The sequence below is a fragment of the Ipomoea triloba genome, chromosome 15 (assembly GCF_003576645.1).
Source record: "Ipomoea triloba cultivar NCNSP0323 chromosome 15, ASM357664v1".
NCBI classification, from domain to species: Eukaryota; Viridiplantae; Streptophyta; class Magnoliopsida; order Solanales; family Convolvulaceae; genus Ipomoea; species Ipomoea triloba.
This window is the reverse complement of record NC_044930.1, coordinates 22,502,744-22,519,559: the sequence shown is the minus strand read 5'-3', so window position 1 is coordinate 22,519,559 and position 16,816 is coordinate 22,502,744. Positions and strand designations below refer to the sequence as shown.

General features: G+C 33.7%; 1 protein-coding gene across 1 annotated transcript; it reads right to left on the bottom strand.

The window, feature by feature from the left end:
- Positions 1–15,000: 15,000 nt before the first annotated feature.
- LOC116006091 (probable sugar phosphate/phosphate translocator At4g32390) lies at positions 15,001–16,493 on the bottom strand. The gene has a single exon (XM_031246358.1). The coding sequence runs from the start codon at positions 16,399–16,401 to the stop codon at positions 15,346–15,348; it is 1,056 nt and encodes a 351-aa protein (XP_031102218.1). The 5' UTR covers positions 16,402–16,493; the 3' UTR covers positions 15,001–15,345.
- Between the last annotated feature and the right edge of the window lie 323 nt (positions 16,494–16,816).

Here is a 16,816-nt window from a genome sequence, read left to right as displayed (position 1 = left end):
TAATGAAAATAATTTAAAATTACTTGCCCCATCAGGAGTAAAAGTGATATAGTGAAAATTGAGAGTACATATAATATAACTCTTTTTTTTATTGGCATGTATTTGATGGGTCTGTCAAAATATGGTAACTAAAGAATAAAAAGAACTTTATTGTCACAAATGAACCAAAAAGAACTTTGTGTATTATGGGAATAATTTTTTTTAAAAAAGTAATTCCAACCAAGTTGGTCAGACACTTGGCTTGATAACCACATGGTGCCTATTGATTTTCTGGTTTGAGCAAGTCAGCTATGAGCCTTGTTGGAAAATCGTTCCAACTAGAAGGTCAATCAATTTATTTTCTACCCCTAATTTGTTGGATCCACATGCTTCTTGTCCGCATAGTGTATGCTGGAATGGAAAATGTCAAGATCCAACTTCCTATATTTGTGTCACATTGCGTAAAGAATACTTAGTGCTTGTCCGCATAGTGTCGCTTTGCTGCTGGATTGACTTAACTAAGAGATAATTAGCTACATGCTTTTTCAGCACATAAAAATTATTAATTCCGTATATATTATGACTTAGTCATTATTAAATTTACGGTAATACTTTATATACCATATGTATCTCCTTTAACTTTGTGGTTTTGTGCTCTTGAATTTTAAGCACAAGCAATTATAGTTATGATGATATATCATATAATTATCTTTTATAGCATGTTGATGTTGAAGAAATGAGATAACAAGATCATTATATTATTTAAATATGTTCTCTCACTCTTAACATCCAAGATATAAATGGCTAATCTTGATGATCATATCTCATGCATATTGTTATGTCTATGTGTAGGCATGTGTTTCTTGGATTTAGAGTTGTACGAAAACATTATATTTGATGTTCCTAGCAAAATGAGATCAGAAAGTGATTATGTGTTAGATATCATTCCCATTATTAATTTATTTGGAGGCTATTGTTCCTACAAAAATTGAATATATATGATATGCATATATATTGTTGAGAATAAAAATGAAATTTGTATTGATTTGCATTGCATCACTATATATGACTATATGAGTTATGCATTTTTTCAAAGTGAAGGGAAAATTGTGAAGTTGAAATAACTTTGAATGCTAAAGTTGTACATGTTGAATTTCACCTTGTTGAAATTTATGTAGATAAATCATTCTCTAATAAATGTCAGTTTAATTTGGATATAATCTTTGAATATGAGATTCATTTTTCTCAAATTATGTGAAATTTATGATAATGTTATTAAACTTGAATCAACATGTAAACAACATTATCGCTGTGGCTTACTGGCAATGAGCATTTATATATACCTATGATTTAAAATCTTAATTGAGTCGTCTTAAAGATCTAGGATTCATATATAAAGGGAAACCTTAGTGGTTTGAGGTAACCAATTTGGTTGAATTATATTCCACTATTATTGAGTGTGTATTAATCAAGTGCATAGTTGCTATAAAGTTTGTGTAGCTCAGTCTACTAAGGAGTCAATGTTAGGTGTCAAAGACCAATCTGGGTAAGAGATCAAATACTTTTGAGAAAAGTATTTTTGTGTTGCATTGTGGGGGTAATTAACTCATTACATTTCTTTCCTAGAAGTCTTTATGTGGTACTGAGAAGAATGGTAAAAGAGAATGTTTTATGTTAAGAATGAAAATCTCAAAGAAATTGAATTATTTGTGAGTAAGCAAAGTACACGTCAAAGTGTACTTTTGACGTACTTAAGTTTGATCGAGATGATCAACTTATGTTAATAGAAAAGACTAATTATGAGATTAGTCGTTGAATTATTGATGAAATGACTTATGACCCAAAATGTGATGAATCTATGGTGGATCCCCACTTGTGTGATCTAACGAAGCCATGGAAAGAGTCACACATTAAAGTAGTACACTAATTGATCATTCCTATAATGTGTAATTGGTCATTGACTTTTAATTTGGACAATTTAAACACTTGACTATAAAAATGTTTCCAATGTTGGTCCTTCCGTCAGTCAAAAGCTAGTTAAATGGACGTCAAATTGAGGGGTAAAACAGTCTTTTAACTTGGTTTGCGTATAATACGTCGTCATTCTCCACTATACCACTGTTCTTCCTCAAAATACCTTTCTTTCATCATCAAAAGGCCCCAAATTCTCAAAACACGACGACAACAAAGGATAATTTCACAGGGTTTTTACAATTTCTCAGTATAATTTTGGAAATCAACAGCAAAGGGCGGCCACGAAACCTCCGTTTTCTCTCCCCGTGTTCGCTCTTCTCATTGCCGGTGACAGTGGTGACGTCTAGTTTGCGGCAATCAAGTGTTTCCGGCAGACCCAATCAAGTATTTCTGGCAAACCCGGTTTGCAGCGTCGATGGCGTGACCTAATGGTGCGGTTGTGCCGATGTGCATTGCAAAGGCGTGCAGGTGGACAAGTTAGGGTTTTGCGATGGAGTTTGGGGTGTCGGAGAAGAAGAGGAACAGACCGATTGGCAAATCCGATGCCAAAACAGAGCAAAACACGGTCGACGATCGGCATCCAAAGAGCCTGAGCGAAGACGTTGAGGAGAGCTCCGACGAAGCGAGTAGGTCTGGCGGCGTTGGGCAGTGGCCAGCGACTCCTCTTCTCCTCCCTTCTCTGCCGGCGACCTCCTCCCCTGGTGCGTCGATGAGCTCCCTCCGACGAGCAGCGGCGGCAACGGACCCAGTCCGACGGAGCAGCGGCGTAGACCGGCGAATCCCTCCTCCTCTTCCCTTTTCCAGTAGATTTATTATGTTAATAAAGCTATGGTTAAGTACATATACTGATTAACACGAGGAAGAAGAAGAATAGCTAGTGAAAAGGACCATTTTACCCTCTAACTTAACGCTTAACTAACTGAAGTTAAACGGAAGGCCTATTGTTGGAACAAATTTAATAGTCAAGTGTCTTTTTCGTTCAAATTAAAAGACGAGAATCAATTTTAAAAAATAAGAAGGACCATTGCTAAAATTAACTCTATTAATTTACTATTAGGACTTGACTAACTCGAAGAAACAAATCCCATCCCAGACCAGGCCCAGAACCGTTAAATATCTAAAGACTATTGGGCTCAAAATATCACTACTATTTACTATTTGGATTATATATTTCTAATAAAGTTAAAAATACGACATGATATTATAAAATATTACTCCGTATAAAAGCTCGTTAAAAATATGCATTTCAAAATAAAATAATTTAAATGCTAAAGAAGCCCAAAATTATAAGATTGTGGGCCGTGGCTGCCTATAATTGAGGGAGCAAGTGGTCAAATAAAGTTTTGACATGACAAAAAACTTTTGATTAAAAAAAAATTGACGGTGTATAAGGTAAAAGATATTTTAAAAAGAAAAATATTATCTAGACTCTTATTTTATACTTTTGATTTTTACTCACATTTTCAAATTTTAAAATCAGATAATTTTCTTGAGACTCATATGATAAAAATAGCTCATTATTATTTGTTACTCCATGAAGTAAAAGTGAAGAAGTAAAAATTAAAAGTATAAGTAAAAAAAATTTACAAATTTTATTTGCTTTCTCTTTAAGAAAAAAAATGTTAAACTAACTCCATTAGTCCAACAAATAATGCAATCAGATCCCCTAATTAAAAAATTTCAATGAGACCTTTTAAATTGACAAAATAATACAATTAAATCTTATTATTACATATACAAATAATGCAATCAGATCCCCTAATTAAAAAATTTCAATGAGACCTTTTAAATTGACAAAATAATACAATTAAATCTTATTATTACATATTCAATAAGTTACGGCTAATGTTCTAATTAGGTTAACATATGGTGTTCAAATACTTATGTGGATTATATATATATATATATATATATATATATATATATATATATAAATTTTAAATGTTGTAAAAAAAATAGCCAAAGCTCAGCGACCGGCTTTTAAAACAAATTAAAATTGAAAAAATAAAAAATTATATAATTAGAATTCATGTAAGTATCAGATACCACGTGTTGTCAAGTATCTTGTGCTCAGATGACATGTAGTGACTCTTCATATGGGAGGTCATGAGATTGAGTCTCAGGGAAAACGATACCATAGTACAATGTAATAGGGTCAGTTGTATTTAAAAAAAAAAAAAAGAAAAAAGAAAGATACCACGTGTTACCATAGTTAATGCTACATTGGTAACATGCTAAATACGTAATAATAGATCCTAATTACATTATTTTGTCAATTTAAAATGACTAATTAGAGTTTTTTCAATTAAGAGATCTAATTACATTATTCATTAGATTTAAGTGGCCAATTTCACACTTTTTGGTTTACTTATTTATCATTCATTTTGTCAAAGTAATTATTTTTTTCTTCCTTATTTCTTTAATTAACCTTTCTTTATAATTATAGTTTTTAAATTGAATTTTGTTTAGTTTAACATTGCTTATTATATAATTTCTAAATATATAAATTTTATGTAATACTATTCAACTAAATATTACTATAATAATAATAATTAATATAATTCAAAGGATAAACTCATAAACCTAATCAAGTTGGTTGGACTGTTATTTGTTAACCACAAACTTTCAAGTTCGACCCCCAGGGAAAACGACATATTAGACCTCTTGTGGTTTGAATTGTTCAACTATGGGTAACTCAGACTGGTTTACCTCCTTATGGTCACAAGGCCGATTTTACTCAATGCACACCCTTAAATAATAATTACAGGTTTCTCTCGTCACCTAAATAATAATTAACTTGAGTAAAGTCTTATGAGTAAAATCAAGTTCCTCACAAAAAAAAAAAAAAAAAAAAAGAATAAAATCAAGTGCCTACAATGAGACAGAAGAAGTATATGATATATAAGGATGGTTATATGGGACCTTTTGTGGAAAAAAAAAATGTGACAATATTTACATGTTTACTTGGTACCACAAAAAGAACAATGCAATCCTTTTGGTCCCCTCTATGGGTTTGGCCAACCTTACCTATCGATGGTCATTTCCACCCAGCTGTCCCTGTACTTGAACTTCAATTATAGCAGCAACAATAAGTTCTGTACGTGCCATTAATGGTGGAAACGTAAGCATTCATAAGTTATGTTGCACTCATAGAGTCATAGTTAACCCTTGTACTATGGTTACAATCCTAATCTCGTCCCCGTAAAAGCAAGAATTCTCTTGTTCCAAGACTCACACCTTGACTTTAAAAAATAACTGAGGTGGTTAATCATGTTGACTGACCCATTAAGTGGGAGGATTACGATCCCAATCTCGTTTAACACATGATTTAAGCTTAACGGAGTTTGATTTTTATTTATTTATAAATTATTAGTCAAAAAAGTTGTACAATTATTACTATATATATATATATATATATATATATATATATATATATATATATATATATATATATATATATATNATATATATATATATATATATATATATATATATATATATATATATATGACCAAGTTCCAGTGTGGTCATGTTTTAACGTGCAAAAACGTATCAATAGTGTTAAGAATTGCACAACAATGAAATGCAGCAATGGTACGTTTCAGAACATTGTGTGGTGCGTTTATGACTACCTAATGGTACATGTTGTGGTGCATTGGTGCATTTCTTTGTTGAGCATTTTCTAACATTATAGGTGCGTTTTTCATACCTAATGGTGAGGCTGCACCGACCGCACGTTAAGACCTGACCGCATTTGAGCTCTCTCTCTCTCACACACACACATATAATCAAAAGATATTTGTAAGTGCCATTAAATAATAATTTTAAATATAATAACTTGTATATCGTGCTTATGTTACTATATTGTAACAGAGTCAATATTATAAAAACCTTGTATATTGTGCTTATGTTATTGTCTATAGTTGACACAAGTTTGGATTATTTAATTTTGCTATCGCTAAGCCTCGAAGATTGTCGTCGGTGCATTAACCTCAACAAATACCATTTATCTATCATCAAATTAGTTCAATTAAATAGTTTTATAGCTCTCTTAAAAGTGTTTTTACATACATACATATAGTTCCAAATTTCTAGCTTTACTTAAGCGACTCAGCCCCTCTCACTTGATATGTTATTTGAGTTCGATTTATCTAAAGTCTAATGACATGTTTTGTTCACAAGAAAACATTTTCCTTGAATAATTTTTTTCCTCGAGTTTGAGGAAAAAAATAAATTTTACCAATTTGGTTGATGAAAAGTTTATTCCAATGAAAAATGACTTCCTTATTTTTCTTTGGTATTTTATCTTTCACTCCTTAAAAAAGATAAATTATATAATAGGAAATAAAAAAGATAAAAAAAAGTACAAAAATCAAATTTACCATGCTTTTTCTCTCACTTTTTCATTCTCTCTCTTCTTGCTAATTTAGCAATTTCTCTCTCCTATTGCAACACACGTGGCATTAAATAATAATAAATGGAAAAACTCTCTCTTGCCACATAGATTAAAAAGGGGGAGATTAGCAGGGTTGAGGACAGCCTAAAAGAAGAAAAAAAATACAACATCAATTTCTATATTACCCAAATATATTTTTTACTATATAGGGATATATGAGTATTCATATTAATTATTTCCATCAATTTATTTCTACCAATCAAATAATGAAAATAATATTTCAAGTAATTTCTTTATCCCAAAATTTAAATTTATTTTATTTTCAATCTCTTTTCAAAAATAGGATCCGAGTGATGTATAAGCATAACTGAACAAATTTCACCGTTAGAAAACGATAATGATGGGGTGGGATCCAGTTGAGAGCGATGCATATGGCTTTGATTGATGAAGCAAATGATGCACTCATAAATTACTGCGACATGTAATTTTTTTTTTTTCAACACAACTGACCCATTACATTGTAATTATAAGTTCATTAATAATCTGAGAGAAAAGTTCATTAGTAATCTACAAGTAGCTCAAGAATTGTTCCCCAAAATGCACAATTCCTATCAAAATTAGTCCAATAATTAGCTTAATAAACAAAAAGTTTCAAATTCAACTCATCGTAAAAGTTATCTATTAATTTTTTTTTTAATTTAAACCGATTAATTATGAACAACTTAGGTTAATTATCTTTATTGTGGTCATTTTCCGGCTAAGGTCATAAAATAACTTTACCCAAAATGAATCTTTGAATTGAATAACGATTACGAACTTTCTTGTAAATTAAAGACTTAGTCTCTACATCCAAAAGTATTTACAGATGCACTAATATGATCAAAGAATTTCATATACTACCGACAGTAGTAATATCAATTTTTAAAAAATTAAAAAGTAGTTAATATGTAATTTATAATTCTTTCCTTTAATAATGATAAAAGTCATTATCATCTCATAACCAACTTTTGAACATTAAAATCAAAAAAGGAAGAAAAGAAATAGAAATATGTGTCTGTTAGACTGTTACCAAATCTATACTAAAATAAAAATATTACGAAGTATTTTTTATACATTCAATATGAAACTTTAATATATACACACATATTTGTGTGTACATATATAATGTTACTACCAAACAAAATGACTATACTATTATTAGTATTGGTTTAAGTAACGTATTAGTATTATTGATTATTTCCTTATAAAATAACATAATAATTAATAATTCATTATTTCCTTATAAATTACATTATTACGTAGAATGTGCAAAGAATATTACCAATTAATAGATATTACCGTTTGTTGCACCAATAAATTACGTTATTTTCTTACCAAAGAATATTTCCTTATAAATTACGTTATTTTCTTACTAATTATGTTTTATTAATTATTTTACTTATAAATTAATTAATTAATATTAAAAAAGTTTGAGCGGGAAAATAGAAGATGAGGATTTTACTTTTATTAATAGTATAGATAGATATAGATTAAATTAATTATTAATATAAAAAAAATCAAATTTAAAACTAATAAGAAATAAATACTAAAAAAAAAAAAGAAGAAAAAGTTAATTTGACCAATAAATATTAAACATGATAATAAAAATGAAATTGGAAATGTGTAAGGTATCAATTTGCACTAGATGCACACCGGCCAAAATGCTACATGCCGGCCTAGTTGTATTGGGTACTTATTATTATTGTTGTTGTTGTTGTTGTTGTTGTTGTTATATTGGGTGTAAATTAAAATTTTAACATTTTTTTTGGCTGACAAGAAAAGCATGTCGCCACTACTTAAGTCTATGCACAGGTAAACTCTACGAAATAAGAAGACATTGTGCCACGAGTTCGACCGAGAGGTAAATTAAAATAGCACTTTTCTCTTTTTATTTTATATTTACATGGTCCAACTTGTACTCGTACTGATTTCTAGCACTTTTCTATTATCTCTTTCGCCCTGTCTGTTGAGTCATTGAGTTAGCGTAATTTACATCCTCCCAAATACTCTATCGGGCACTCGGACCGGGGTATGGGGCCCTTGGGATTAGGGATTCAACCTTTGTTGAAAATAATTCTCGAAAAACCCAAGAAAATGGAGCAAATAGAAAATCCACAATAAAATAAATAAATAAAATAAATAATTCAAGGAATTTAAATAAACTTGGAATAACACGGGGACGAATATGGACGAAATTGGGGTAGTTGTAAGCACGAGTCGAGTTGCCTCTGTCCTTAAAACCTTATTTACCGCTTCCTGTGGTGCTGGAGCATTGCGGCCTATGTTTCCCAGGATAAAACGTACTACGATCCCTGCGTTTGAGCACACAAACTTGGGACCCGGCGAACAAGAACGTGGGATGAACACATGTGGCTTGAAGAAAGGTTGAGCAGGATTTCGAGGTGGAAAAGTATGTATTTCGTGTATATGTATATCACGTATATGTTGTACATAAAAATCTGCTGCTCACCTAGAAGTATATGTAGGAGATGAAGGAGTAAGGACATTCAATTCTGACAATGTAACCTCCTCTCACTAGCAAGACTTTAATCTCCCACTAACTCCCCATTTAACCACCCACTTAACAAGAGATTAATTCTAGGTGTTATGATCAGAATAAATAAGAAATAAATTCTGTAACATCCTGAATTAGTCTCCTGATCTGAACAGTCAAAATTCTGTAACATCCTGAATTAATCTCCTAAACAGTCATGGTGGAAGGAGAATCGGCGATCCAGATTATAGCCTTCTAGAGGTCACTTCAGTTACACGCAGAAGGTCGTCCGCGAGACATTGACTCATGCGAGCTTCGCGTGCTGCCCAGGCGCGAGACGTCAAGCATGTTTCGACGCTGTGTCTCACCCAGTGTATTGATCGGAAGTTTGGCATAACTTAGCCCGCAAGGCCAGCCAATTTTCGGACAACACACATATATATACTACCGACAGTAGTAATATCAATTTTAAAAAATTTAAAAAGTAGATAATATATATTCGTAATTTATAATTCTTTCCTTTAATAATGATAAAAGTCATCATCATCTCATAACCAACTTTTGAACAATAAAATAAAAAAAAAATAGAAATATTTGTCTGTTAGACTGTTACCAAATCCATACTAAAATAAAAATATTACGGAGTATTTTTTATACATTCAATATGGAACTTTAATATATACACACATATATGTGTACATATATAATGATTACTACCAAACAAAATGACTATACTATTATTAGTATTGGTGTAAGTAACGTAATTCTACATTAGTATTATTGTTTATTTCTTTAATTTATAAAATAACATAATAATTAATAATTCATTATTTCCTTATAAATTACATTATTACGTAGAATGTGCAAAAAATATTACCAATTAATAGATATTACTGTTCGTTGCACACTTGCACCGATAAATTACGTTATTTTCTTACCAAAGAATATTTCCTTATAAATTACGTTATTTTCTTACTAATTATGTTTTATTGATTTATTATTATTTTACTAATAAATTAATTAATTAATACTCCGTATTAACACTATATAACCTCCTTCATTCATTCACTCACCCACACAACAACCTACGATTACAACAAAATTATTATTAAAGGGAAACCCCCAAAAAAAAAAATGATAGGGGGGACGACATATACAATGCAAGGTGGTGGTGGTCATGGCGCCGCTCTACGTAGCGATGGTCTTAGGTTACGGTTCAATTCGGTGGTGGCACATATTTAAACCCGACTACTGCGATGTCATTAACCGCTTCAACTGTTTCTTCATCCTCCCTTTCTTCAACTTCCATTTCATGTCCCAAGTAGGCCCCTACACTATGAACTATCCGTTCATCGCCTCCGACGCGGTGGCCAAGGCAATGGTGGTGGTGGCGCTGGTGATATGGGCCAACTTTGTTAAGAATGGAGGGCTGGATTGGTCCATAACCACCTTCTCTTTGTCCACCCTCAGCAACACCCTCGTCATCGGATGTAGGCAAGGACAGATTTAGAATTTCCTTTCAGTGGGGGCGAAGAAGTGAAAGTAAAATGAATTAAAAAAATGTTCAAATACAAAGTTCGAATACAAAATATCAAATACAAAATAAATTAAAAATTACAATACAAGCTAAGGTTTATGATGAACTACGGGCAAATGTATTTTATCGTCTACTTTCTTTTAGTTCTTAATGCAAAGAAAACTAATTGTCTTAATACAATAAATTTGAGGAATAAGGGCCAAATTGGCCACTGAACGTAACGCGATAGTGCAATCAGACCACTGGACCTAAAAAACGTTCAATTACCCCACTCAACAGCCCACATGACTCCAATTTCACCGCATAGCCGGTTCCCATCCCTTTCTTCCGGTTGATTGCTGACCAGGCTGATGACATGGCATTAATAATTGTTTTTTGTTTATTTTTCTTAGTTTTTGTTGCTTCCAGCGTGTAAGAATCCTAAATTAAGAACACACAGGTCGACGTTTCTCAGGAAGCATCTTACAATTCCCACTGAGTTCTTGTGTCCAATCTCCCGTTCGTTAATGGCGGACCCTGTTATCGTCTCCTCCGGCCATACCTTCGAGCGCCACTGCGTTAATGCTTGTAAGTCTCTGTGTTTTACGCCGGTTTTGCACGATGGATCGGCGCCGGATTTCTCCGTCGTTATCCCGAATTTGGCGCTCAGATCTGCTATTCTGAACTGGTGTGAGTCTTCGCTTCTGGAATCTCCGGCGTCGATTGATTTTCTCTCGGCGGAGAAGCTCGTGCGTGCGTTAATGGATTCTCAGAGCCGCGGGACGGAGAAACATAGCGATTGCGAGGTTTTGAACGAGTTTAGTGAGTCGCGGACGACGAGTTCTGAGGAGGAATCGACGGTGGCCCCCGCTAGCGGGCCCACTACGCCGCTGACGAGGCGACCGGCGTGTTACTCGTCGTCGTCTTCGTCGTGTGATTTGGAAGCTCTGCACGCGAATTCTCTGGACGAAGATGAGTTTGTGGCGAAGCTGAAGAGTTCGACCGGAAGCAACAAAAACTAAGAAAAAAAAACAAAAAACAATTATTAATGCCATGTCATCAGCCTGGTCAGCAATCAACCGGAAGAAAGGGATGGGAACCGGCTATGCGGTGAAATTGGAGTCATGTGGGCTGTTGAGTGGGGTAATTGAACGTTTTTTAGGTCCAGTGGTCTGATTGCACTATCGCGTTACGTTCAGTGGCCAATTTGGCCCTTATTCCTAAATTTGATAATGTGTGTGTTTTGCGTGCATTGTGTGTGCGTCGTGTGTGCACTGTTTGTGCGTCGTTCGAGAATACCATCATTAGACTTAGTCTGACGTTAAGGCTAAAATCATCCCCCAAAAAAGACCCTTAAATAAATAATATGATGTATTTGTATAAAAGACAAATATTTGATGTTGATACTCATTATATTGTTTGTTTACCTATTTTTATTATGTTATTATTGAATTTATAATATTTTTTGAGTACTACTGACTCTGTTACAATGTAGTATTTGTTCATAACTACTTTCTCAACTTACTGAAGGACAAAGATTTAATATCGCCTCAACTAAGGCTCGAACCCGGTTGCACCCCATATGAAAGGGGTGGGTTCGAGCCTCATTAGGTTGATAAAGTAGCTATGAACAGATATTACATTATAACAGAGTCAATAGTACTCAAAAAAAATATTCATAATTTATATTTTATCAAAACACTGGAAAAAAAATAGAGAATACAATTACTTGTACATTTAAAAAAAATAAAAATAAAAAGAGATGAGAGAATGAAGAATGGAATTGGACATTGAGCAAGGAAAAATGAAAAAAAAAATTGAATAAAGAAAAATTAGAGAATTGAAAAATACATAAATAAAATTAATGAGACCAATCATACCACTAAAAAGTGGTCGAAAATTTAAGATTTATAATTAAAAATCATATTTCCAATCACTTTGAGAATTTTTTTTAAAAAAAATCATTGCCATTAAAAATATCAGAGATTATTGCTATTACCAACAACTTGTCAAAAGATATCGTCTACACTCACTAGTCAAAAATGGTCAATAAAACTTACTATAATAAAAGATTATATGAAAATTTGGATGACTGGATGGACCAAGAAGTTGGAATTTTTTAGCAAAATGACATTTTAAGTACACTCTCGAATTTGGATCGGGTCTAAGTGAATTGGTTCTTCGAAGTGAGATGTAAAAATTCGTATATTGTATGCTTAAAATGAATAATGAGTGTATGACAAATTGATTATCAAAGTAGACGACCCATTTAAGTTGGAAAATAAAGGTTGAAAGACTTAGAAGAAGCATTTGTCTCACATTCGAATGAGAAGTGAGTTTGCACTACTATATATACAATTCTCTTTTATATTAATAACGTCATGTCAGCATAAGTATACAACTTTAGATAAAAGGTATGAGCTTGATCTCTCGCATTTTCTAGATTTCAAAAAGTGATTTTTTTTTTCCAGTTTGATTGGAAATAAAGTGAAACTTTTTTAGTCTGATTGGAAAGAATTATAATTTCATAAAATTGTGAGCAATTGCAAGTCCTACTTATCTTAGATGTTGCAATTTCATGATATGTGAAAAGATAAGGTAGATTGTAACTTGTGAAGACCAAATTACTCCACCTTAATAACTTTACATTGTCCTAAGAATTGCAATTTTACGGGCATTTTGATCTTTATACTACTAACCCTCTTTCATTCTAACGAATTGAAATTCCTATTCTATTACCACCAAATGCCTCATAAAGATTTGCACTTCAAATATGAGAATCGTGCTCTTGTTCTCCTATAGTCTTGGTAGAAAAATAAACCGTAAGATATATCTCAATAGTCTCAAGTTTCCCTGAAATACTTGTACACCATAGAAGTGGCCATGGGCTGGTTCAAGGTCGAATAAGTCCTGAATCAGCCTGGAAAAAAAGTGTGTTTGGGTTGGCAAATTATGCTATGGACCCGGGTCCACTTTGTAAGGTGGATCCGAGTCTATGTTCACAAATTTAGAATTTTATGTTCACAATTTTAGATCTCAATATACAAAATTACATTACTCAATATTCATAAATTTTGAATTCTATATTTACAATTTGTTATATAGATTCAAAAATTGTGTTATACTGTTGAACATAGAGTTTTAATACTGTTTAATATAGAGTTATAAATTGTGAACATAGAGTTATAACATTGTGAACATAGAGTTATGAAATTGTGAATGTAAAGCTATAAAATTGTGAAGATGAAATTATGAAATTGTGAACATGAAGTTATAAAACTGTGAACATGGAGTTATGAAATTGTGAACATGGGTTATAAAATTATGAACATAGAGTTATGAAATTGTGAACATAGACCCGGGTCCACGGCATAACAACTGGTCTGGGTTTCACCGGGCATGGGTTGGGCTTAACCCAAACTTGAACCGGCTTATAGATGGCAAGTTGATGTGGCAAATTATATCATATACCAGGGTCTACTTTGCATTTTAGACATTGGTCCAAAAGTAACCTTTGGATTCTGTATCTTGACACATTATGTACCCGTAGTTGATAGTTTCTGTACTTGTAGCTATCATATTATGTGTTAGCAATTATTCGATATATGCAGTTTACACATTCTGTACTTGTAGTTGACAGTTTATGTACCTGTAGCTATCATATTATGTGTCAATAATTATCAAGTTATTTGTTTACATGTACAGAAACTTTAACTGTAGGTACAAAATGTATTAACTGAATGAACAATTTTTTTTTATCAAGGTTCACAATGCAATATTAACCCTGGTCCATAGTCTAACAATTGGGTTCAGGTCCTACTAAAAAAAAAAAAAAAAAAAGCTTAGAGCTCAGCTCGAAATCGGCCCAGGAAAAATCTAGAATGGACTTTATACATTATATAGTATACACTTTATAATATTTAAAAGTTATCAAATAATAATACATGTTTTATAAAAAATTTTAATTGTACAAATTCAAACGTTATTAAAGTCTTATAAATTCTTTTTCGGTAGAAATTCATATATATATTTTATTTTGAGATTAATAGTTAAAATATTATTTTAAACAAAAATATTAACTTTAAAAAAGTGCGCATGACTGTGTGTATATATATATGCATTATTATATCAAAAGGTTGAAGTAGTTTAAGTACTCCGTAGTAAGAACTTTCATTGTTAATTATGAGATCAATGACTTAAATTTTATTTCAAACAAAAATTGTATATAAAAATTAAAAAGAAAATTATGATCCTAATTCGGGACCGACCCACAAGAGGCTCAAGCCCAAGCCCGGGACCAGCCTAGGTTATCGTGGGCCGGTCTTGATTTGTGCTAACCTAAATCAAGGACTAGGATTTGGCCACCTCTAAATCTGTAATAAACCAGGACAAATCCTTACCAAACCCCCTAAACAATGCAATTGTTAGGGAAAGTACTATAAACCTTACTTTGAATTGGCAAACCACTAAAATGAGCCTTAGGGGCTTGATGTCTAACATTTCCTCATGTACCAACAAATGCATTTATGCATTTCTTTAAGTCAACTTAGAAGTTTATGACTGGAAATATATCCCACATAAAATTGCAGAAAACATGAAAGATCTTCTGAAGGGTATAATAATTTTATTAATCAACTGTATAAATCAAGAAATTCATAATCATAAACCGTTCCTAATACACAGGCAGAAGGAAAAAAGAAAACAAACAATTTTTAATATTGTAGAAGATGAAAATAAGCTTATAGGCTGATTTAGATTAAAAGTTTAAAACTCTACTAAAATACATGGAGTCGACAGTGGCAGCAGGAAATCTGGATCTCAAAAACTCTACGAGACCGACAGTCAACGCTGGAATCCTTCCTCAATCTTTGTTCTTCTTCCACAGCAACACTTTTATTTTCTTTTCTTTTTTTTGTTCTTTGAAAATCTCCGAGTGAAATTACGAAATTAGGCCTGCGCATCGCCCTTCTTCCCCAGCGAATCGCCGCCGCTCTCGCCCAATAGCTTCCCGCTTTCTTCGTCTGTCTGTTGCTGAGCTTTCTTCTGAGCTTCTTTCGCCTTCAATGCCTGTAGTTTCGAGTGGTTATAAAACGCAACTCCTAGAAAAGCTAATCCATACCCGAGAAGATTGATCGGAGTTACAGTGTCCTTGATTACGGACCAGGAGAAGGCGATTAGGAGCCAATCCTTGACGACGCCGGCGACATTCATGGTCAGAGCCGAAGTCTTGCCGACGAGGAGGAAAACGGCGAGATTGAGCGCGAAAGCGCAGAGGGAATTGGTCCCGAAAACGGTGAAATCGAATCGGAAACCGGAGCTCCGTCTCAGGACGGGGAATTCCACGAGGAGCCACGGAATCGAGAGGAAAAGGAGACAACTCGGAGCGACATAGTACAAGGAAGTAATAGGGTTTAAGCTGATCCCCTTTGAAGTGAGCAAGATCTGAATCATAACCAATCGCGTGGCCTCAAACGCGACGGCGGCGAGCTGCAGCAATACCCCCCAGGAATCGTACTTAGCCTCACCGTAGGCGGCAATAGCGACGCCGATGGAGATAGAGATCATATTAGCCATGGTAGACGGCTTATACGCGTCTTTCTTAAACAAAATCCCGATGGAGTAAACCGCGACCGGCATTAGAGCCTTGAGCATCTGAATAAAAGACACGGAGAGATAAATGTAAGCGGAGTTAGAAAACCAGAGGGAGAGCGAGTAGAGAGCGCCGATTGGGAGGATGCACGTGAGGTACACGTGACGGGAGAGAGACGACGGCGGGTCCACGAGGCGGAGGACGCGGACGAGGAAGAAGGCGAGGGAGGAGCAGAAGGCCATGTGGATCATTGTGAGGGAGATTGGGAACGGCCAGTTGTAGAGCTTCCGATCTAGGATGTATTTGTTGTAGACGATGACGGTGAAGGAGAGGAAGATCCAGACGGCCACGTAGGCGTAGGAGAGGATGATCTTCTTGAGTACGCCGTCGGAGATTGCGCCGCCTTTCCCCATTGTGCCGGCGGCGATGGCGGTGACGGTGGTGGTTGCTGGGGGAGACTGAGAAGGGGAAAACAGAGGACTTTGGACTTTGCAGAGTGTAGAGTGAGCTGCCGATGAGGTTTTTATTTTATTGGAGGGAAGGGGACCACGAACTCACGAAGTAGAGTTTCATAAAATATTTTACAAAATAAAAATATTTTGAAATAGAGTTAATTACAGTACTATAGCGAAATGATCAATTTGATCCCGAGTTAAAATAAATGAAGGGCCAAGTTAGTTAAGATTTTTAAAATTGAGAGACTTAATTGGTCAAAAAATAGTCAAATGACCAAATTAGTCATTTCACTATAGTCAATAGACTATTTCGATAATTAACTCTTTGAATTATTACTAAAAGTTCGTAATCTCTACTCTGCTAGCATATTAT